The sequence below is a fragment of the Canis lupus genome, chromosome 2 (assembly GCF_003254725.2).
Source record: "Canis lupus dingo isolate Sandy chromosome 2, ASM325472v2, whole genome shotgun sequence".
Classification (NCBI taxonomy): domain Eukaryota; kingdom Metazoa; phylum Chordata; class Mammalia; order Carnivora; family Canidae; genus Canis; species Canis lupus.
Window position 1 is genome coordinate 66,672,280 of NC_064244.1, and position 24,461 is coordinate 66,696,740.

A 24,461-nucleotide genomic window follows, 5' to 3' on the forward strand; every position below is an offset into this window, starting at 1 on the left:
ACCCAGGTGCGGGTACAGTTTATTCTTCACAACAGAGAAATACAAAGAGCAGAGGGTTTGGAATTCCTTTGTTTCTTGCCCCATTTAGTGTCTTCCCCCACATTCGAGTTTGTTGCCCCCCACCCCTTTTCTTAAATCTAATGCAAACTTGTTTCCTGAAGCATTGAGGGGCACCTGCCCTCACCTCCCTGCCACCAAGATGCAGACTGAGAAGCCAACAGACTGTTTTCTCTTTTTTAATAAGGTAACTAGTTCTAAATATGGTGGCCTGGAGGTCCCATAGAAAAAAGCAAATGGGGTGTTAACAGTATGTAGAACAGCGTATTTACAGGGTAGTAACATGCGGACAAAAAGCTACAATACTGAGTTATCAGACGACGCAAGTCAAACAAAGGGGTGGGGGTAGGGGCAGAGAACCCCATGGGAAAAAAATACCCCAGGAAACGTTAAACTGGTAAATCAATGGCGAGTTAAGGCTTAAAAAGTGTATAAAAATAACACAGTTAATATTCAAAACGGAACTCCAGATACAGAATATATAGATGAGTTTCTGTCTAGTTTTCTTTTTTTTTTTTTTTTTCCCGGGGGATGAAGGGGGGCTTCTCCGGGCTCTGTACATAGTTCCTATATACACGGACACGCATGGCTTTCAGATTGGGGTGTGTCTGTGGGGGGCTGAGGGCAGGGTCTGCTCCTGGGACCCTCCTCCCCGAGGATCCCTTCCCTGCTGAGGGGCCTAGGGCCTGGACTGGGGGTTCCCCCTCCATGACAGGGAAGACAAAACCCCTCCCTGGGCACTGCCCCATCTGGAGGAAATTCTGGAGGGGAGGGGTCCTAAGCCCAGGCCCACTCCCTCCCCACCCCCGCTGCCCACAGTCTGGATGGTGGGAGAGGTAGCCAATAGGTTTCCTGGCCAGCACCGAGGTAGACTGGGGTGGTCTTCAGGGCAGTGGAGGGCCAGGTCTTACCCAGCCCACCCTCACCCCATTTCCCTGGGCCTGCGCCCAGCCCAGCCCAACGCTGCACCCTTTGGTCCTGCGGATCTCTCAGCCCCTCTCCCATTTTGCCTCCTGAAGCCTCGACAGCCCTGGTAGCTGCCGCATCCCTCTGCTCAGTAATGCCCAGGGCGTAGCTCGAGAGGTGTGAGCTGGACACCTAGGGGTGAGTGGCTCACTCCAGCTGCCTTCTGTCCCCTCCCACCTGGGGGTCCCCTTTGCAGTCCAGAAACCCAGGCCTGAGCCTTCCCTCAAGACCTGAGGCTGTGGCAAGAGAAGGTCCCACGCTGCCCTCTGTTCTCTGTGTCCATCTGTCCGATTCTTTTAATTTCTCGGTCTTAGCAGCACCAACTTCTTGGCCAATAAATATCTTTTCTGTTATTTCCAAAACAAACTTAAAAAAAAAAAACAAAACAAAACAGTGAAGCAAGTGGAGGGTGGGGAACAAAAAGAAACCCAACAGAGAGGTTCAAAGTGCTCTGAGATCGTCTTTGGATGCCACCAAAACAGTCCAGAATCTTGCAGTTGGCCTGGCCGCCCCCGGAGCTGGACCGGACAGGGCTTCTGCAGCCCAGGCTTTCTGGAAGGTCAGGAAGGTCATGAGAGAGCTCGGCTGTTCCTGGAGGGCCCCTGGAGGAAGTTGGGGCCTGGTGCTGCCTGGGTCTGTGTCTGCCAGTGGGCAGGGTGGGGCGGCGCCTTGGGTCGGCTCAGATGAGGGAAATTCGCACCGGGATGCCGGGGGACTCCGTCCTCTGGGGCGAGTGGTGGCTCACCAGGTGCTCCACCACTGTATGTTTGGACATGTGCTTCATCAGGTAGGTCTCCTGCGGGCAGGGGTGAGATTCAGAACACGGAACCAACCAACCAACCACTGGCAAGAGATGCGGGGGGCGCAGGGGCTGCAGTTCCCACAAGTGGCCACTGGAGGGCTCCTTGGTAGGTGGGCCAGCTAATGGGGAGCAGCCCTGGCTCTAGGGCATCAGAGGGCAATGGGCATTAGGTCTGGTGATGCTGCATCGCTGCCAGGGGTGAATGCTGTTCACTTACCAATCTCTGGGCCCACAGCATGCCAGCCGGAGAGCTGGCAGGCACCGGCTTGTCCCTCGGCAGCACCCACCTGGACTTCCCTAGGCCCAGGCCAACAGGCTATAGCGGGGCATGCTGGCCAAACCTCAGCCTGCCATGGGGATCACGCATAGCTGCCCCCATCTGGCTGGTGCTCCAGTGTGGGAGGAGCAGGAGGCCTGGGTCTGAGCTGGGTTTTGCCGTTTCCTAGCAGTGGAACCTCAGACACATCATCTCATATGTCCCAACCCTGTTTTCTCCTCTTGAAGACCCAACCTCAGAGGGTTGCTAGAGTGGGCAGAGCTCCCAGCATGCAGTATGGGTTAAGGGGACTACTTTTTCTTTGGTCTCTACACTGCATTCCAGGTGGCGATGGGAGCCCTGGCCACTGCAGCCACCTCCAATCCCCACCCCACTCGACCCTCCCTGGGTAAGAAGCTGGACCTGATAGCACTGGTGACTTGCAGAAGCATAAAACTGGGCATGTTCGGCTCGCCCCTTGAGTGCCCCCACAGGTTCTGCTAAGTCTGACCTGAGGCACCCACAGGTGGGTGGGTGAGGTGACCTCAAGGCTCACCTGCAGGCCCAGAGGCCCTCACACTCAGTGGGAGGAGGTGGAGCACTTGGTGAGCCACCACTCACCCTCCAGCCTCAAACATCACCTTGCTCAGAAAGTGGTAGAGCAAGCCCTCAGGTGTGGTGGCAACATGCTATGAACCACCACCAGAGGGAAGCAATCAGCCACGTCCACACTAGGAAACCATTGTCAATGAACACATTGCAGAGAAAAAAAAGGCCCAGGCTGGGGAGGGTGGGGGTGGGGAAGACAGGGTGGGGGGATCAACAGATTTTAAAACATACTGATTGGATGCAGTGTAGGGAGCTTATTTATTTGGATCATGATTACAAAATCAAATTGTAAGGAAATAAAATTCTGGCCTTCAGGAGACAAAAATGTGAACACTGACTGGGTATTTGATGATACCCAGTGGCGAATGGTAAAGATATCGTGGATATGTTCAAAAAGAGGAGTCCTTTTGCTGAGCGTTCTCAGCAAATTCTCAGATGGAATAATATAATGTCTATTTTACTTCCAAAAATAAGGATATGGATGAGGCAAGATTAGTTGATGGCTCTGGAGGCTAATGGAAACAGAGTGTTCACTATTCTAAAATGTTTCTTTTATGTATAAGGTAGTTTAAAATTCAATCCATTAAACTTTTTTGTTTTTTTATAAAAGGGATGTTGGGGTGCCTGGCTGAATCAGTTGGTGGAGCATGTGACTCTTGATCTCAGGGTTGTGGGTTCAAGCCCCATACTGGGCATGGAGCCTACTTTTTAAAAAAGGTATGGCAGCTTAATTTAATTACAAACAAAAATATATTAAAAATAAAGGTCATTATTCTTGTTCTAAGGAGTTCAGTTCAGGGTGGGGCTGCAGGCCAGGTGAGCTGGGACACCTCCTGCCCCCAGAGTTCAAATAGACTCCATCTAGAACTGCAGCCACAACTCTGGCAGCCCCTTCCCTGGGAGCAGGTGTGAGGAGGCAAATGTTGGGGCGAAGGTCAGCCAGCTGAGTGGGGCTCCTCAGTCTGGGGTGCCCCACCTCGCCCCTGGGGGCCCTTCCCTACAGGTTCTGCCTTCTTTCATCTCTCCTCTGCCCTGTGAACTCCAGGGAAGGAGCAGTGTGACGCAGGCCTGGCTGGCACCTGACATACTGCTGACCACCTCACATGTGCCCCCTCCAGTCAGTGACCTTTCAAAAGTACCCTCCAGACAGTCCCCTCCCCACCACCCATGGCTTCCCATTTCACCTGGCAAATATCCAAACTCCCTAACAGGGCCCCCCAGCCCTGTATGACCTAATTTTCTTTTAGTTCCTGGGACACGCCATGTTTGTTCCACCTCAGGGTGTCTGCATTCACCAGTGCCCTGCTTGGAAGGTTCTTGCCCTCCTTACCCTTCAAGGCTTCACTGGCCCCCTCAGTTGGCCTACCCAGACCTACTCCCCTTTCCCAAATCCATTCCAGCCTCCCTGCTGCTTTATCAACCTACATTTCCTTCAGACCAGTGGTTCTTGGTCTGAGGAGAGCCACCCCCTGCCCCAGGACATTTGGCAGCATCTGGAGGCATTTGGGGTTGTCAGAGCTTAAGGAGGGGGTTGCTGGTGAGCAGAGGCCAAGGCTGGTGCTAACATCCTATAATGTACCTGACAGCTCCCCACCCCCAATGAAGAGGGCCCTGGCCCAAATGTTACCAAGCACTGAGGGTGACAAACCCGGCTTAGAGCAGTTACCACAACTTGTCATTCCATGTTTATTTGTGTAGTTACTTGTTTAATATCTGTCTCCAGCCATAGACTCCAACCTCCCTGGGGGCAAAGAATATGTGTGTTTGATTCATCGTGATGCCCCAATGCCTGGCACAAGTGTTCCGTAAACACCAAGTGAATAAACAGCTGTGTTAGCAGACGTTTGTTAGGCACTGTGCTGGCCAACAGCCCAGTGAGGTGAGAACTACAACCTCCTCTGTGTTACAGATAGGGAAGAGGAGGCCCAGTGCGCTCTGTCTGGGTTTACGTGGGCTCTGTGGACCAGAATACTTCATTAGCTGAACACACGCACCCAAGCGACTTGCCAGACTCCCTCTGGCGGGTGCCGAAGCGCCTCTTTGCTTAGGGAGCCTTCCCACCCAGGGACAGGGGGTTGGATGAAAAGACCCTGTACCCTTCAGGCCTTTCGAGAGACGAGGCGGCTCTGGGCCGAGTCACTGAGCCCCCTAGCGGCCACGATGGGGCCTGCAACTTCTCCAGTGGAGAAGGCCCTTCCCGCTCCCTGGCTCTCAAGAGCAGAGAGGCTGGGTGCCTGGCGCCCCCACTACTGCCTGGAGTGTTCCGGGGCCCAGAGGAAACCACGCCCGGGAAAAGTAGGCTGAAGGCCACCAGGTGGCCGGGAGTAGGGCCTAGGGCAGCCAAAAACAGAACTGGCTCTGCCACCCATCATGATCTCGGAGAGTCATTCCCCTCTCTGGGCCTGTTTCCTTGTCTGGAAAGTGGGGAGAATCTACAGATCTGATGAGGAGGAGGCTCCCCAGGGACCCCAGGCACTCACCGAGGTGTAGGCCCGCCCACACATGCTGCAGCAGTAGGCCTTGGCGTGCTTGATGGCGTGGGCCGAGAGGTGGATCTGCAGGGAGGCGGAATCCGAGTAGGCCCGGTAGCAGTTGGGACACTTGTAGGGCTTGTCCTTGTTGTGCTGGCGCTGGTGAGACTGGGGGGGGGGGGGTGCACAGCAGGAGCTCAGGGGCCAGGCAGGGCTCCCCAGCCCCACCCCCTTCTGCTCCCTTTGCACCTAGCAGGCAAGAGCCAGGCGTGCACTCACCTGGAGGTTGGAGAGCTGAGTGAAAGCCTTTTCGCAGCCAGGATGTGGGCACTTGTAGGGTCTGTCGCCTGTGTGGATTCTGTAATGGGCAGTGCAGTGAGGTGGAAGTCCCTGACAGGTACCCCAGGCCAGCTCCAGTCCCCAAGCCCTTGGACGGCCTGCACCTGCACCGTGTATCTGGTTCCCAAGCTTCCCGGTCTCCACTCCCCAGAGAGCAGCACCAGGCAAGAGCTGGGAACTTCAAAGACGACGCCCCCCCCTTCTCCTTCCTTCTCTGGCCTCCCACTGCCAGTCTGTGACCAGAGCCCCCCTGCTGAATCCAGCCCACCACCAGCGCCTACTCAGAAACGCACTCTGAGACCCAGCCCAGCCTCCAGCTACACATCAGGGGCTTGCACAGACAGCTTTCTGCCCCTCTCCTCTTAACCCACCTGCAGACCACCACGGAAAAGAACACAGATCCACAGCTTGCCAGGAACTGCCCTGTCCACCCTCCTCTTTCCCTCAGAAGGAAGCCTCTCTCTCTCTGACTGGCCCCCAATTTCTGTCTCCTGCCCTGTCCCCACACCAGAGACATATCCATGGTGGCTACCTGGTCACCCCAGCTACTGAGGGAATGCAGGACAGTGAGGCCTGAAGTTCAGCCCCTCTGTCCACTCCTACTCCTGGGTTCTCATCCTGGCTCTACCATCTACAAGCTGGGTGACCTTGGGGAAAGAAATCCCTGGGCCTCAGTTTATCTGCAAAATGGGCATAAAAATATGACCTCACTTCACTTTGTGAAGATCACATTAGATAAAACATGTTAAGGGGCTTATCCAAGTGTTGGCACAGAGCTGACTCAGTAAACACTTGCCAGTATTACTATCATTGATTCATTCAACAATTATTACATTGGGTACCCGTGTGCCAGGCACCATGTTTGGTACTCGGAATGAACAAGACAGACAAAAAGCCACTGCCTCATGGAAACAAACAACAAACATAAAGTAAGTAAGTAAGTCCCATGTAGAATGTAGTCAGTGCTGTGAGAAGAAAAAAAAATAAGGTGGAGGGAGCATGAATGTTCTGGGATGGTGGTGGTGGGGGTATGTGTGCTATTTTTTTTTTTTAAGATTTTATTTATTCATGAGAGACACAGAAGAGAGAGAGAGAGAGACGCAGAGACACAGGCAGAGGGAGAAGCAGGCTCCATGCAGGGAGCCTGATGCGGGACTCGACCCTGGGATCATGCTGTGAGCCAAAGGCAGACGCTCAACTGCTGAGCCACCCAGGCGTCCCGGTATGTGTGCTATTTTAAATAGGGTGGTCAGGGTGGGCCTCCCTGAGAGGGTGACTCCGGACAGAGTGATGACTTCAGGGCTGATGTGGCTTATTTTCTGCTCAAGTCTGCGCTGCTGCACATGCTTGTCTGACAGCCCAGGTGAGGAGGAGGTGGGCCCAGAGCAGGTGTGCAGCTGCTCAGGAGCCCGGCACACAGGGGCGGAAGCCCCGTCCTCCATGCGAGCCTTCCACTTTCAGCCTGTGCTTGTCCTCTGTCACCTGTTCTGGCAAATCCTCTCTGCCAAGCAGGTGGGCAGCGGAATGCTGGCTGGCCTGAACCTTGTTTCCCTCATTTGCCACCGAGCATCAGGGGGAGGGAAAACCCGGCCCTGGCCACTTGGTGTCGGTTCCTGTCCCTGGTGCCCCAGCCCACCTCGCTGACGGGGCTTGCTCTGCTCATCAACAAACTGAGCAAACAAATTGAGGTTCCTGTCGCAGCAGGCCCCGTGCTGGCCAGGCCAGAAAGAAGAACCCTTTCTGCCAGCAGTAAGACCCTGGCTGCCCACTACTAACGTGGATAGTCCAGATTCCTTAGTGTGGCATTCAAGGCCCTTCACCATGGGCTCTGGCCTCACCTCCCTGCTCCTCTGCACCCTACCTCCTGGTCGGAGATCCGTTTCTCATCAGGCAACCTTGTCTGACTGATGACTCTGCCCGCCACACCTGTGTCCCAGCTGCATCCCCAGGAAAGGCAGCCACCCCCCATCCCGCCATCTCCTCCATGAGGTGGGGACCGGAGGGCAAGCACAGGGCAGCCCACAAGCTGCATGGAGACTTGCCAAATGCCACCGGGCTGGCCTGGTTTTGAGAACCCATATTCGACCTGTACATTTCTGGCTGTCACACACGTGGGGACTCATCCCAGCTATGGCACCCTGTCTCTACAACAGAAGGACCTTAACAGCTATCTGGACTGACCCGGCCTGAGGCCATAGCCCTCCATTTCATCCCATTCTCATTCCCCTCCAGGGCTGGGGTATTCCTTCAGCTGCAGTTGAAGGGCAAAGGAGGGCAGCCCGAGTGGCGCAGCGGTTTGGCGCCGCCTGCAGCCCAGGGTGTGATCCTGGAGACCCTGGATCGAGTCCCGCGTCTCTGTATGATGCCTGCTTCTCCCTCTGCCTGTGTCTCTGCCTCTCTCTCTGTCTCTATGAATAAATAAATAAAATCTTTAAAAAAAAAAAAAAAAAAAAAAAGAAGGGCAAAGGAGACCAAGGGACCCTGGGACATGCACTGATTTTGTTCTAACCCACCCCCCCAACAACCCACCCCAGAGTCCTCACCTCCCACTGGGCTTCTCCCCTGCTCTCAGCCTCCATTCCCACTGGCCTCCTCTTGGCACCACTAGATTCCAGGCTCCTTCCTTTATCCAGGCTGGCTGTCCCCTCTTCTGGGCATGCTTCCCTCAGATAATGGCTGGTGGAAACCCATACTCCTATTGTCAGCATAGAAGCTTTGACTGGGCACCTTTCCTGACTCCCTAGATCAGGTCTGCCCTCCGTAGCCCTCCAACACCCCCCGCCCCAAGCGTTGGTACTTATGTTGTCACCATCTAGTCACTGTTTCCTGGACTGCCTCCTGAGGCCAAGTGCTTCCCTGGTCTCATTTACCACCATTACGCCAGGGCCTTGCTCGCCTGGCGCAGGCTCAGCTCGAGGACATGGTACGTAGTCATGGACTGAACGTAGGAAAGTGAGTTTTCTCTCCAAGGCCGGTCACAGTCAACAGTACTATGCTCCGCACAACCAAAGCCGTCCGTACTGCACAAGTATTTGTTGACTGCCTGCCCAAGCACCCTCCAGAGGACATCAGGTCCTTCTTCAGGGACCCCACCAAGCCCTCCTCCAGCCTCCTCTAGTCTAAGTGCCAAGGCTGCCTGGCCTCCTCCCTGGACTCCCAGCCTCAGCCTTGCCTCCCCCCACCTGCCCTGCCTCCTCCACCTGTGCAGCAGCACAGGGACCTGACCTTGTCATGACCCCACCTGGCAACCTCCACCGTCTTTCCCTTTTCTAGGACAGAGTCCAAACCCTGTGCCTCGGTATTCAAGGCCTTGGTTTCTAAAGCCTCGCTCTCCACCACTGCTCTCCCCAGTGCGGCATCCTTCCAACTTCCCCACAACACACGTGCAGACACATACCCCAGCAGGCCCCAGAGAACTTTGCTTGTGCTGTTGACCGTCTCTAGGAAGGGTTACAGACCCTTCAACACCTGACCCAGATGGTCCTCCCCACTACCACATACTTCCCTTTTATGAACACTTCCACACCCACCAGCCTCCAGGTCACAGAGGGCTTCCTCTGGGCCAGGGCTTGCCTCTGACCATTGATCGCCCTTGTGTGTGCCACCCACCAGTGGGCTGGCTCTGAACGGGCTTTGGGGAGTGCCAGCTGGGTGACTGGAGGGCAAGGCTGTGTGCTTTCCCTGAAACAGCCCCCAAGCTCTTCAGGCCCTGAACTGCGAGTCAGAAGTAAGTCCTCAATTCCCACAGCACAGTCCTGCCTTTGCCCTGCACCTTCTCAGTAGGGGACAGCCCAGCCCCAGCTCCCACAGGGGCAGTGAAGGGGAACTCACCGTGGACCCCAGGCAATACAGGGGCCCCACCCCGGGGCCCCAGAGACTCACTCTGTTGTGCCTAGCACCTCCATCCAGCCAAGCTCCTTCTGCAGCCTGACTTCCGCAGCCCCTTCCTCCCTGTGCCACATGCAGGCTCCTGGGGGATCTGGGCTTGAACACACTTCCATCTCCTCTTAGCGGAGTGACCTTGGGCAAGTGACTTTGCCCTCCTGACCCCAGTTTCCTCAGCCCGAAAACGAGGATGATAATAATAACCGAAAGGACTGTAAGGACTCAGTGACCTATTCTAAGGGTGTTCCTAAGATACTTTCATGGTGATAGTTTTTTAATGCATTCATTTCTATTCCTATTCTAAGGGTGTTCCTAAGATACTTTCATGGTGATAGTTTTTTAATGCATTCATTTCTATTTAAGACAAATACTTTATGAAAATCAAAGAGTTTACTCAATGTTTACATAAAATCATTGAAAGTTCATTAGTTCTCACTGGTCTTTTATTTCGCAGGTAATAAAGGACGTAGAGTGACTGTGCTTTGTAATTCACATGACGCTAAGTTCGGCGACTGAGCCTTCTGCAAGAGGACTCCCTCTCCCTGGAATTTTTCAGATGTGCTATCTCTTACTTAGAAACACAGATTCACAGTGTAGGAGGACTCTACCGATGCCTTGTATGGAATCACCTTCTGCAGGGCCAGGCACCCAGGAGCCTTTGACAAGGACTAGTTGTTGTTACGATTTTATTACCATGACCATCATCATTGGTGGAACTCGAACGACACCTACCCTTGCCACCAGCATCGGTCCACATGTACGCATCACAGAGCCCAGAGAAGAGAAACAAATGCAAAAAACCAGTTTTCAGCCTGAGTAAACAAATCCAGTCACTTGTGCCTTTTCCTATAACTCACTAACCCACTCACAAAATGCTATCCCTGATTTTGGCATCGTGATGCTGCGCATCTGTGATCTTATATACATGTGCTAACTGCTGTTGTATGTGTGACAAATGCTGTTTTTGTTTGATGACTGGACTCACTACAAAGTTCTGCTGACTTTCTTTTGAACTACATGTGGTATTTATTATTTACTGGGCCAACCCTGAATCTGAATTTCTAGAACACTCTGCCAATCACCTGCTTTTCTTTACTTGCTGTGTCTTCCTTTCACGGGAGGTCCCACCAAAATGCTCTAGCTCCTCTAAACTACAGTACCAAAATGCTCCCAGGCACATCTTTCTCAACAAGCAGAGTAATCTTGCTCAACCTGTTTCTAACTCCCATTTCTATTACATGACCAAGGCTGGGTTAGCCTTGGACATGATCGTCTTTTATTCCCATCATTACTGGCAGTCACCCTTGGAGGATGGATTTGATTTATGCCCTGATTAGTTCTCTGTGGAGGGGCAAAAAGCAGGAGTGAGTCTCTGTGGAATGGTAGGAAACAAGGAACCTGGGATCCCTGGGTGGCGCAGCGGTTTGGCGCCTGCCTTTGGCCAAGGGCGTGATCCTGGAGACCCGGGATCGAATCCCACATCGGGCTCCCGGTGCATGGAGCCTGCTTCTCCCTCTGCCTGTGTCTCTGCCTCTCTCTCTCTCTGTGTGTGACTATCATAAAAAAAACAAACAAACAAACAAAAAAAACCAAGGAACCTGGATTCTGGTTGCTTCTTTATATCTGGCTTTTTTTGTTTGTCTCTCTAACGGATTCAGGGACTTGTGGGCATTTAGGACACCCACCTCTTTGTCACTGGATTAGGACACATTGGTTTAATTATAGGTGCCGCTGTCTAATGGCTAATAATTTGTCTCGAATGTTAATAGGACCCTCTTACGTTGCTTGTTTGGTTTCCTACCATTATGCACTCAAATCACTCAAGAGAAAAAAAAATATGTGTCCTCGGGAATAGAAAACTATCCTTGGATCAAAAAACATCAGCAAAATATCCTCCCCTTCAGAGGCCTGTTAATTTTTTGCTGCTTTTATGGTCATGGTCTTGTTTAATATTTTATTTTTTATTTTTTATTTTTATTTATTTTTTTAAGGAACCAAATTTTATTTTTTTTAATTTTATTTATTTATGATAGTCACACAGAGAGAGAGAGAGAGGCAGAGACACAGGCAGAGGGAGAAGCAGGCTCCATGCACCGGGAGCCCGACGTGGGATTCGATCCCGGGTCTCCAGGATCACGCCCTGGGCCAAAGGCAGGCGCTAAACCGCTGCGCCACCCAGGGATCCCTTGTTTAATATTTTAAAACAAAAGTTTACTTCTAAAAAAAACTAGGATTCTTTTTTTAAAGATTTTATTTATCATGAGAGAGAGAGCATGTGTGTGAGAGAACACAAGCACGGAAAGGGACACAGGAGAGGGAGAAGCAGTCTCCGCTGAGCAGGAAGCCCCATGCAGGGCTCGATCCCAGGATCCCGGGACACAACCTGAGCCAAAGGCAGACGCTTACCTGACTGAGCCACCCAGGTGCCCCAAAACTAAGATTCTTCATACTTATCACTACTTGCTACTAATGTTTATTTTCTATTAGACCAAGGCTCATACCTGCCTAGGCTGCCCACCTTGTGCCCTAGCCTTCTCAAATCCAGGCCTCAAAGCAGAATAATAAAGTTATCAAAGTATCTCTTACACCTAAATGCTCTTGGACTTTCTAGATGGCCACCAACGACACCAAAGATTTTTTCTTTGATTTATAAGAAGAGGAGTGCTCTAAATGATCAAGTGTTTTGTATTTTCTAGTTTTAATTAGCAAACACTAGAGCGAGGGCTGTCCTATAAAGATGCAAGCGTAAGAAAGTTGGCAAATCAAAAGAAGAAACGCTCAAGTTGGCTCAGTCAGTTAAGCACCTGACTCTTGATTTCAGCTCAGTCATGATCTCAGGATTGTGAGATCGAGCCCCTGCATTAATTTTATATTTTATGAAAAAAAAAAAATTTTATATTTTGTGTGTGTGTACATATATATGTGTATAAATAGATATTTATATGTATTATATATATGATTATATGCAATTCATATAAATATATAGTATATCATATAGAATTATATATATGTGCACTTTAAAAAATTATTATTTATATATTCATGAAGACGCAGAGAGAGAAGCAGAGACATAAGCAGAGGGAGAAGCAGGCTCCCTGCAGGGAGCTCAATGTGAGACTTGATCCCAGGACCCCGGGATCATGATCTGAGCCAAAGGCAGACACTCAACCACTGAGCCACCCAGGCGTCCCTATATATGCACTTTTTTAAATGGAGACAAAAAAAACAGTAATTTATTTTCATGTACAATAAAAAATCAAAAAGTAATGTTCTTAAAAAAATTTTTTTCTACATTTAACTACACTTAATTAGTGACAGTCCTAACACATGCTTTATGAGATAAAGTAGAACCTAAAGATGGCTCAATGCCCTTGCTGCCTCAAGTATGTTCTTAATCTGAAAAATTGATCATACATTATATCTTAATAGAAGACTCCACTCTCCTCCATTCTGACATTGTCGATTGTTAAAATAAATGTTGCTTATTACAATAAATGGGCCATGTAGTCTTATCAACAGTTCCCCATCCCAGCTGCCTAAAGGCGTCTACTTCAGGTCAGAAGTTGAGTCTTCTGAAAAAGACATTAAGCTTGAGTAAAGGCCCGTAGCACACACACTTGGCTGTCTATTCTCTCAGGGAATAGATGATGAATGAGCACAGCTTCCACGCTGATGCCATCACCTTGACCGGACACTGCCTGACAAGAAGGCAGGACCCAAGACTCTTCAGTCCAGAAACAGACACTGTGGCAAAGCAGACTACCCAAGATCAGCAGAACAGGTGTTACGACCTTGAACTGAATGAAAGTGATTTAACCGGAGTTCATTTCTATTTCCTAAAGGGGATATGAGAAGACCCTTTTCTTCTTTGATCTGCCTCTAATCCTCAATTTAGGAGGCTATGTTTGAACAAGGAATAAAATATTTCTTAAATGGTGCCTTCGCAACTAACCCTTCAGAATTCTGGGGGAAGAGGGAAACTAAACAAAGTTAACATAGATATAAACTCATGAATTATCAAGGAAATTTTAAAATAATTCTGTTGGGACACCTGGGCGGCTCAGTTAGGTGAACATCTGACTCTTGATTTCTGCTCAGGTCATGATCTCGGGGTTGTGGGATTGGGCCCTGCATCAGCCTCTGTGCTTAGCACGGAGTCTGCTTAAGGATTCTCTCTCTCCTTCTGCCCCTCCCTCCCTTGTCCCCCAACTCTCTCTCTCTCTCAAATAAATAAATAAATCTTTAAAAAAGTAATAAAATTAAAAAATAGTTCTATTGAAACAGCATGTTACTGGCCCCACCTACAAAACTGCTCAGAATAATCGCTGACAAATACAGTGCCTTTACTGGGATCATTTACTCCTCGTGGCTGTTAGTTTGGTAAATAGGGTCAGTAAGAATCTGTCCCCCTTCCCTACAGGATATAATTGGGTAAATCAAATTTGTAACCATGACCATGCCAGAAATGTCACATTTAAAGACAAATTTCATTTAATTAGGCATGACAAGCCTGAGAGCAAAACACAAGGGCCAACCTTCACATGTGGGAATGTGACCTCCCTAGGAAGCTGCACTAGATCTGCTCCCTGGCTTGTGAAACCCCAGCCCTTAAGGTTACAGAAAAAGTGGCTCCTGCCAGCCCAAGACACTGACAAACGGGAAATCTGCAAAAAGAACGTACCCTGACCGTTACAGACTGTAGGGGCAACAACCCAACAAATCTGAACTGAATGGTTCTAGCTTTCTGATCCTAGACAATATCCTAAGAAATTTTTTCACACACAAGATTAAAATCATGACCCCGGGGTTTTGCGAGGTCTCCTGACAGAAGTTAACTCTGAAACCTCAGTGTCACATGCTCTGATTTTAATAGCCATACAACCAGCAGGACTTTGTTTATTAATCACCCCCCCCCCCCCCCGCCAGGGGCATCTGGGTGTCTTAGTTGGTTAAGCCTCTGCCTTCAGCTCAGGTTGTGATCTCAGGGTCCTGCGACGGAGCCCCTTGTCCAGCTTCTGGCTCAGTGGGGAGCCTGCTTCCTCCTCTCCCTCTGCTTCTCCCCCTGCTCATGCTCTCTCTCTGTATCTCTCGGTCTCAACGAGTAAACAAAAAAAAAATCAACACCTCATTACATATGCCTGTGTCCAAAAAAAACTGGCCAAACTTAAAAAAGAAATCAAAGTAATGACAAACATCAGAAAATTGCTGGAACAAAAACAAAAACAAAAACAAAAGAAAATTGCTGGGACACACTTCGATGGTCAAATCCTTATACCTCGGGAGGCACAGGAGCAAGAGAAACAGAGGCTTGCCCTGCTGTCACTCTGCCAATGTTTCTTACTTATCAAACCTACACATTAGGTCTCCGAGTCCAAGAACTAGACAAGGCATTCTGCATCCTGTGATAAAGCCTACTAAGACCATGGACATATACAAATAAATCACAACAGTGATAACAATTTTTAAAAACCTAGAAACAAAAACTAGGGTCTCTCTGTCTAGCATTAGTCCCCCAAAGAGAGAAAACTTGATTGCTTCAGGCGAATTACAAGCTCCACAGCAAAAATCACCTTATCCCCGACTTTTACAAAGCTGATATTGGCCAACAGATAGCAATGCTCACAGATGTGATCATCACTGGGGGAGAGAACCACTGTGTCTCTTCCTCTCTGAAGGGATGAACTGCAATCTTGGTAACCTTTGGTATGTTTCTTTAAATACCTATGGTATTTTTATTTGGTGAGTGCCAAGTTAGCCTTTCTGATGTCTGTATTCCCCTGCAAAAATTTGTCTTTCCTCAAAGCATTTGTATTTCTGACGCTGTCTTTCACACACTTCGCTAGACTGTATGCCTATGAGGACAGGGATTTTTGTCTGTTTTATTCACTGCTGTGTCTCCAGCACCTAGGATCATGTCTTTCTTAGAGCAGAGGCTCTGTAAATATTTGTTACATGGATGAATCATATGCCCTATAAAAGATAGTTCTATTTATTCCACAAATATTCAACAAATGCCTAGTTGCTTGTTACGCTCCACACAATGAGGATATGGGAATGGAGACGACCAAGCCCTTGCCTTCAAGAACACCCAATGTATTTGGGGTGGTGGGCAAAGAACCTGGCAAGACAGCCTGCCACTGCTCTGATGGGGATGCACATGGCCTGTTGGGGCCCCAGGAGGACTTCCCTGGGGGAAGCTGAATAGAGAGATGGCTAGGAGAGGGCCAGAGAAACAGGATAAAGAAGGGAGAGAGTGTTTCAGGTAAAGGACACAGCAGATGAGAAACACTGGGAAGGGCAGCATAGTAATGATGGCAGAGGCCAGTGAGGTCTATAAAAGTCCTATTATCAGAGGCCTCAAAAGCCAAGTAAAGGAGTTTGGTCTTGACCATCAGGGCAGTAGGCACCTAAGAAGGTCCTTGCACCTGGCATAGGTGCTGAGCTGATACCGGCTGCAGGGGGGCAGCACCAGGCAGGCCACTCACCTGGTGTGCTGCTGGAGGTGGGAGAGCTGTCGGAAGGACTTATCACAGTAGGAGCAGTGGTAGGGCTTGACGCCCAGGTGGATGCGCAGGTGCTGGGCCAGGTAGGAGGCGTTGGCAAAGGACTTGGAGCAGTGCGGGCACTTGTGGGGCTTGGCCTCGGTGTGTGACTTGGAGTGGATCTGCATCTCAGACTTGGTGAAAAAGGTCAGCGGGCACACCTTACACCTGTGGGGCAAGAGGGACATCATACCCGGGAAGTGTAAGCTTCTGCCTGTAAGCTCAGGGGACTTCCGCAGCACACAGACCTCGCACCTGGCACAGGGCTTTCTTGTGAGGAGTCCACCTTGGAAAGACAGGGGGCAGCCTGCCAACCCAAGCATCCTCCAATGTGGAGGTGAAGGCTGTCCTACTGGGGGCCCATTTGTAGCAGCAGGGGAGTGGGTTACATTTCCCCGGGAGGAGAGGCACAGCAGTCCTGGAAAGGTGTGCCCAACACTCCTTACTCCTTAACACTCAGGAGTAAGAAGTTCTCCTCTGGGCTGCACATCAGAAGCATCTGGGGAGCTTTCAAAAAGGGCTGACTGGACCTCTGCATGTCCCCCCACCTAACAAATTAAATCAGGATTTCTGGAGGTACAGTCCTGGGATTGGCATTTTCTGAGCGCTCCCCAGATGATTGTAACTTGAGGGCTGAGAACATTGTTGGAAGGGAGGAAGAATCAGACTCCCACATCTCCAGGCTGCCTGTGAGGTTGGCTCCCAGCAGCCCTGCACATGCATAGAGTACAGCCCCCAGCCCACCTGCAAAAGGTCAGAACTCCCACTCCTCTGGGCCTGGCACCCACCCTCAGCCCCCAGGGTCCCTCTTTCCAACCCCAGCTGCTGGGCATCTAGGGCGAGCCTCTGCCCCATGCCCATGTGGACCCCCTCCCACCAAGACCCCCACCTGTATGTCTTGCCCTCCTTGGCAGTCTCGCCTGAGGCCAGGATGGGGTAAGGGACTACGAGGACAGGCGGCCCCCCTGGGTTCTCCGCCTTGATCTTTTTGCGGCCGCGCTCGGACTTGGGGGGGCCAAGCAGGCCGTGGCCCTGGATTGTCTTGATGGAGTCCAGGAGGGGGGGGCTGGTGATCCCTGAGATGAGGGTGGGGGACGAGGCGATGAGGCGGCTCTGGCTGGTGGTGGTGGGTGTGGACGGGGTGCTGGTACCCGTGCCTGCACTCGACTCGGACGTGCTCACAGCCGGGGTCCGGGAGGAGAGCCCCAGACCTGTGGAAGACATGGGGGTGGGGGCAGCTGCAGAGTCCTTTCCGAGCCTCCCCTTCCCTTCGTAAATTACCCAGGGGTGACTCCATGAGAGCCTGTGTACGTGTAAGATGCCTTACACACCTAAGGACTAAATTGGGTTGGTAACAGAGGCCCTTTGGAAATACTTCAAACCACAGCAAAAAAGCACAAAGATGTTCACTACTGTATTATTTGCAATGGCAAAAATCAGAGTAATCAAAATATGCAACATGAGGGAAGAGGTCAATAAACTGTGATCAACCTTCTCTACTGAATATTAACTGCCCATTAAAGAGATGATGTTTGTGAAATGAAACACACGCACAAAACAAATGAACAGACATGTTATATGTATGTACAGAAAAAGTAAGTAGGGGAAGAAGAGGTACCAAAAGTGATGTGGACAGTGGACAGTAAGGTTAGGAGTAAAAAAATTTTTTTTTAAGTTTTTTGGCTTAACTGTACTTTGATTATTTGACAATGAACTTTTTCAAAAACTTCTGTAATACAAGGGCGCCTGGCTGGCTCAGTCAGAGGAGCAGTGTTCAACTCTTGATCTCGGGGTTGTGGGTTCGAGCCCCACACTGGGTGTAGAGATTACTTTAAAAAAGGGTAAAAAGAAAAAAAAACTTTTGCAATAAAAGGCATTCTTTTAAAAATGAGAGGACTAGAAACATTTACAATATCAGGTCAAGCAGACCACAAGAGGAAAGTGGTAATGATCATGTAACAAAAACAATGCTGCTTTTAGAAAGAAACTAAAAATCCATCCACTGAGAAAGGTAAGATCCAGAGATAGACAACTGTTTGTGTCACCTGCTGCCAGCAGGAGTGTGCATTTATCACCCTCGATGGAAGGCTGATGGCCAGAAGCCATTAATATGTCAAATGTACCTAACTTCTGACAAACCAATGACTTTTAGAAATGGCACATGAAGAAATATTTGCACATGAGCACAAAGATGTGTGTATATGGACTTTCTGTACGACCAAACTGAACACAACCAGTTTGTCTTCAGCAGGGGCTGTGTAAAAAGATGTGGTCCATCCTCCCTATAAAGGACTGAGCAGCCACAAAAACAAGAAAGACGCTATGGCGTGGTGGAGAGAGAAAGCCAAATGTGCTGTTGTCAGGTGAAAAAGCAAATCACAGACAGTATGAACCCATCTATTTAAAAAAACACACACCTAAGCTTCATATGTATGTAAAAGACAATAAAGATGTGTGTGTAAATGCTCAGAAATAGATCTGAAAAGACACACCCAACTAAATTTGTGTATAAATTGTGGTTTGCTCTAGGGAGGACGAAGAATTTTCTGGTAAAAGGAGACTTTCATACTTTGTCTATCTGCTTCTATTATTATTTGAATTTTTTTACCTGGTGAATTCATCCATTTTTTATATCTGTGATTAAAGAATAAAACAAAATAAATTATAGAGAAAACATACGAAAAGGCTAACAATAGTAGGACTCGGGCTAATTTTTTCTTTTCAGCTTGTCTGCAATTTCTAAATTTTCTATAAGGACTATGAATTACCTTTATAATTAAAAAAAGCATTAAACATGCTTCTCATAGAATGGTGAGTAGGAAAAGTGAGTTGAAGTCATGGGTAAAGCCCTACTACAAGCTCAGCAAAACACACACGCATATTAAAAAATAAACAAGATGGAAAAGGAAGGAAATGAACCAAAAGGCTCTCTAAGCTGCTGGGTTAGGAGCTGGGGATTATAAGTGGGTTTTTTTTCCCCCTTAGTTTTGCTTTTTTCCAAATTTCCCTTAATATGCTTATATTACTTTTTTAATATTACTTTTATAATGAAAAAAATAAATTTAATAAAATCATAATAAGGGGGGGATGTGCAGAGTGTAGCTGGTGAGGCCTCGGGGGAGGCTCACTGGGTCCCATAATTCCTGGGAAATCTGAGAAGGGGCGAAGGAGGAGAGAGGCAGGGGTGAGCCAGGGGAGGAACAAAGGCCCAGCTGCAGTGGCCTCCAGAGAAAGCCTGGCCGCCAGGCTCTGAGGTAAAGGTCAGGCAGCCCTGGCCCCGTGATACCAACTCAGGATGTGCCCCACACCCTGGTATCAACCTACCCAAGACTGAACTCACCTTTTTCCTTACTAGGTGCTTCCTCCTATGATTCCACCTCCCGGGCAGTGCCTGGGGTGCTCTCTCACTCCTTCCCACTCTTCACCCCTACGTCTAGTCCAGCACCAAGCCCTGTCCATTCCCCTCAACAAGTCCCAGATCTATCCCCTTCTCTCTATGCCCACTGCCTCTGCCTGATCCAGGCCACCACTCTCTCCTGCAGATCTCCCTGCTTCCTCTCTCAGCAAGCCAGTCCTCACTTTGCAGCCAGACTCAGGTCTGCAACCCAAATCTGAGCATTTCCCTCCCCTACTTAAAAATCGTCCATGGCTCCCGGTTGCCTGCCGGTAAAGTTCCAAACTGCACAGCCTGGCCCACAGGGCCCTTCACATCTGGTCGGCTTCCTCTCTGAGACCAGGTAGAGCCAAGGGTCATTAACACATGGGCTCTGGAGCCACGCTGCCTGCCTCTGCCTCCTGCTGACTGTGCAACTCCGACTCAGTTTCCTCATCTGTTAAATGGAGACGTCAGAGTGAACAGGAAACTGCTGTTTCGGAGTCAAAAATAATCACCTGTTCAACCTCATACTAGCAGTACCCACCCCACAGGACTGCTGGGAGTAATGCATGAACACCACCGGCCACACACAGGGGCTCAACTGGAGTCAGCTGCCATGTTATTGTCACCACCATCATCATCGTCGTCTGGCCCTCCCACCCCGACAGGCCTTCCGACGTGTGCTTTCTACACACGTACCCGCCTTGCACGTGCTGTTCCCTCTTCCTGCTCCACGGCCCTCAGCCAACCTGCACCTGCACATGGCCCTTTCCCTCACCCCCAAGTCCGGTCAGGGCTCTTCTCTGGATTCCGTAAGTTCCCAGGAGGCAGCGCCCCACCCCGGTCAGGGTATGGGGGTCCTCCCAGGCCAGGATGGGAGGGGACCTTCGCCCCGGCCCGCCCGCGGCAGCCCCGCCCCTCGCCCGCTAGCCCCGCCCCTCGCCCGCTAGCCCCGCCCCTGGCCGCCGGCCCCGCCCCGCCCCGCCGGCCCGCCGTACCTGTGACGGTGCTGGTGGCGGGCCGCGCGTGCAGCGCCACGTCGGGCTGCGGCACTGCCTGCGGGTGCAGCCCCGGCACCTGCTGCAGCTTGGGCAGCGACATGACCGCCTGGCTGCTCTCGGCCGGCGCCGGCGGCACCAGCAGCGGCTGCTGCGACGAGGCCGACGTGGGCGGCAGGTGCGGCGGCCGGATCTTCTCCGCCATCAGCTGCTCCTTGATCTTGTTAATCAGAACCAGGTTGTCCAGCTGCGGGCGGGAGAGGAGAGGCACTGAGGGGGCTGGGGCCGCGTCCGGCCCCTTCCCCGGGCCGCCGGTCCCCCGCGAGCCAGGAGCCCCGAGCCCCGAGCCCCGCAGGCCGGGCCGAAGCCAGGGCAAAGCAAAGCAGCTCCAGGAGGGAGGGCGGTCGGAGGGCGCTTGGTCTTACCTGGCTGGGCATGGTGGGAGGAGGGGGCCAGAAGTAGGGGTTGTTAAATCGAGGCTCGGCCATCCTGCGGGGAGAGAGCGACTGTCACAGGGACCCTCCCCACCCGCCTGGGGCGAGCTCCCATCAGCCGTGCCCACTCAAGACTGGCCCGGTGTCTGGGACCCCTGCCCCTGTGGGACCCTCATCCTGCAACAGACCCCCTCCCAGGCCTGGGCAACAGGTCTCCAGGCTGAAAAGTCAGGAATTCAGTGTCTCCCTCTGTGGGCCCCAGAGGGCAAAGGTCAGAGACAGATCAGCTGTGCTCCCAGTCCCCCCATCACCCTGATGTGGGCAGACCAACCCCCATCCCCTAGAAGGGCCCAAGGCTGCAGAGCTGACCCCATGGACCCATGGATTCCACACAGAAGCCCCCCATCTCCCCCCTCCCAGACAGAGACACATTGGGGAGTCTTGGAGCACTTTGTAAATGGCCATAAAACAGAGGTAACTGTCCAACCCTGATCCCTGCCCTTCTGACCACTGACCCCTTGAAGGCAGACATCCTCATCAGAACAAGGGGGCAGCCTGGGTCATCAGATACGGCCACTCTGAAGGGCAATTTGGCACGATGGTTTAGAGACCCAAATGATTATTGCCCTGAGACCTGAGAAAGTGTACCTCTGGAGAGTTTTCAAGAAACAAGCATGGACGCGTACAACATTTTACCTACAAGAGTGTGTCAGCATACTGTGCTTAAGGAGGGGCTTGGGGAGGCCTGCGGCTGGGGCAGTTTAGGACTCTTCAGTAGAAGTATGTGACAATCTACTGGTGGCCCTCACCTCTGGCAAGTTCCATGGCAGGCCCGTGCAATTAGAAAGCCATTCAACCATGGCAGTGTGAAAGATGGGCCTGCAGAGCTATCTTACTCTTCCAGAGGGTTCTAGTCTTCCTGCAACCCGGGAGTAAGTCAAGAAGTGACTTACAGGGACCATCCTGAAGACTCTTGTTCTCCATCAATATTCTCTTCTTTATCTCTCTCTTACAGAAATTACTAAATACCGACTGGTATTGCTGTTGAAGTAAAACTTCCAACAGGCAAGGCCAAAATAAAGTGCCTTCAACCTCTTTTCCTGGTCCTAGAAGCCCAAGGAGCCCCTACTGGAACTGTAGGCAGAGGGTTTTAGGAGAAAGCTCTCAATACAATCTAATTTCAACACTTTTCATAATGACTTCTAATATAGATTATCCTTGTAATCTTTACTTGAGAAATAAGCACAGGAGGTATTATTACCCCATTTTATAGGTGAAGAAACTGAGGCTTGGAAAGAAGGGGAGGACCTGTCCAAGACAACAGGGCTAGGGTGCCAGAGTCAAACTGGTAACTAGATTTGCTCAAGCCATTTGCTCTGGGGAATTTGCTTTGCAAACCTCAGTCCTTGCTTGAGCAAACACCCACATGCAAAGAGCTAGATACCTACACAAAACATCCTCTGCCTTTCACTCCCAGCCTGGGGGCTGCTTGGGGTCTGAGCCTGGCCAGGCTGAGGGTCAGAGTAGCCTCCTCTAGGGTGGCTGGGACAGCCCCTGCCCTCTGAGGGCTCTCCTGCTCCCTCTACCCACAGACACCAAGCTGCCCTTCCCTCAGCCCAGCATTAAGAAGCATTTCCTGCCTGGAGTTCTCCCTGAGTGTTCCAGATCCCTTTCTCAGAAAGACCTCAACACAGTAATGACAGAAGGCTGCCATCTACCAACTGCCTACCTTGTACCAGACACACTGACACTCAAAGACAGGTACTTTCATCATCCCCATTTTGTAACTGAAACTGAAGTTCCCAGAGGTGGAGTGACTTGGTCAAGGTCACACAGCAAGTAAGCAGAGCTGAGATTCCTGCTCTAATTTGCCTGACTCCAAAGTCCAGCTGATTGGTCCCTTAGTTGTCCAGGGGAAAGACAAGGCATCCTGACTGCTGGCTTGTGATTATGTCCTGTCTTAGGATACAATGAGCACCACCCCAGGGGGCGGGCACCCACTCATCCAGCAGCGTTAGGACCTGTCTGTCCCTCCCATCTGTTGCCCACCAGGGAAAGTGTGAAGGGAACTGAGCTGGAGAGCCAGGGAGTGGAGGCTCCAGGCTGGGGGGAAGGGGACCCAGGAACTAGATACACCTATCTCACCCATCTCAGTATCCCCAGCAGCCAGGCCCAGAGGTGACCAACAATGAGAGCTGCACGACAGAATGAATAAATGAAGGAATAAGAAGAAGAATTCAAGGCAACCACACACAATTTGACAATTAACAAAGCTCTTCTCTGACATTCTCCTCAGAGCCCCAGGAAGAAGGGAGTATCTGCATCCCCATTTTGCAGAGGGAGGCACTTTGCTCCAGGCCACAAGGACAGAGAGACAGAAGGGAGCACCGCACTGCACTGCTGGGCATCCGCTCTCAGAGACTGAGTTCTCATCTGTGAAATTGGGTGAAATAGGCTGCTCCGCTTCATTCCTGCTCTGGCCCAGGAGTCTGCCTACCACACCAGCTGTTCTCAGAGTTCTGGGGGAGCTACCTTCTCCTCCTCTTCAGCTCAATGTCAAGTTCAGGCTTCCCAAAGGCTCACCCCTACCCCCAATCAGGGAGATATGGGGGGAAGAAGGTGGCTGGCCTAGGGTCCCATGGCTGGGATAGAGCATCCTCTCTGCCACTTGTCAGGCTCCTGGGCAGACAAGGATGCCCCTCCCCCTGGCTGGGGCCATGGAAGAAAAGGATTTGCCCCGGACCACTTAATCTGATCCCCACAGTCTCTGCCTAATTTCTCCTTGTCCTCCTCTGGCTGGTCTTAAGTAATTTAATGATTCAGTCTGTGCCCCTGGCCCTGGTGTACACCTGTGTGTCAAATGCGGGGAAGGCAGTCGGGGGATGGCCATTTGCTAAGCTCCTACTGATGTCAGGCTTCCTGCTAGGCTCACTCCAGGAGTATCTCATGGGAGCCTCCCAGCAAGCCTGTGGGGTGGGTACCTAGCTGTGCAAGCCTGGGACCTGCTCGACATGGCGGGCCATCGCAAGTGGTGGGTGGGGAGGGTCACGCTCAGACCTTGTCTTAAGGGAGGGGTTTTAAGCAGGAGACCGGCCAGGTGTATGTTTAGGACAGGTGTGTGTTTAGGCAGAAGGGCATTCCCAGCAGAGACCACAGCTTGAGCGGAAGCACGGATGTGTGAAAGTACAAGGGCAGGTTTGGGTCCCTGAGCCGCCACCTTCAGGCACCAAAGAGAGTGGGAGAGGGGAGGTAGTGAGGGCCAGGCCAGACAGTGGGGTGCAGAATGCCTGCTGAGGGTGGGGCTGGAATGGAAAGTGGGTGGGGAGAAGGTCTGGGAGGCAAGAGAGCCAAGGGGGTGGAGGTCAGAGGGAGCAGCCTGAGGGCAGCGCCCCCTGGGGCAGAGGAGATGGGGCCAGGGGCTGAGTGTTCCTGCAGAGACAGACAGAAGAGACAGGCTGGTGGTTGGGCAGGATGTGTTCAAGCCCCAGAGAGCAGCCAAGACTGCTATGAGCTGTGAGACCCGTAACCCTGACCCTCACAGCAGCACAAGCACACTGTTTTTCTTGCTCCACAAGGTGAAAAGGGCTGGATAGGTGGATGAATGAAACACCTAGAGCTGCTTCTGAAAACAGTATCCTGATGGCAGCTGGCCCATCCACCATCCACCCATCCAGTCGTTCTGGATATACATCCTCTGGGCCACACAGGGACCAGTGCTGGGGAAAC

General features: G+C 51.2%; 1 protein-coding gene across 2 annotated transcripts in view; it reads right to left on the reverse strand.

Moving 5' to 3' along the window:
- Positions 1-220: 220 nt before the first annotated feature.
- ZNF362 (zinc finger protein 362) overlaps positions 221-24,461 on the reverse strand; it is a 40,425-nt gene continuing 16,184 nt past the window's right edge. For both annotated transcript variants that reach the window (XM_049098350.1, XM_025448342.3), the window contains 7 exons: positions 20,727-20,790; positions 20,302-20,548; positions 16,817-17,138; positions 15,871-16,095; positions 5,441-5,519; positions 5,171-5,329; positions 221-1,819 (listed from right to left, as the gene is read on the reverse strand). In XM_049098350.1, the coding sequence (XP_048954307.1) occupies positions 1,703-1,819; positions 5,171-5,329; positions 5,441-5,519; positions 15,871-16,095; positions 16,817-17,138; positions 20,302-20,548; positions 20,727-20,790 (1,213 nt within the window). In that variant the 3' untranslated portion in view covers positions 221-1,702. The remainder of the gene's footprint in view (positions 1,820-5,170; positions 5,330-5,440; positions 5,520-15,870; positions 16,096-16,816; positions 17,139-20,301; positions 20,549-20,726; positions 20,791-24,461) is intronic.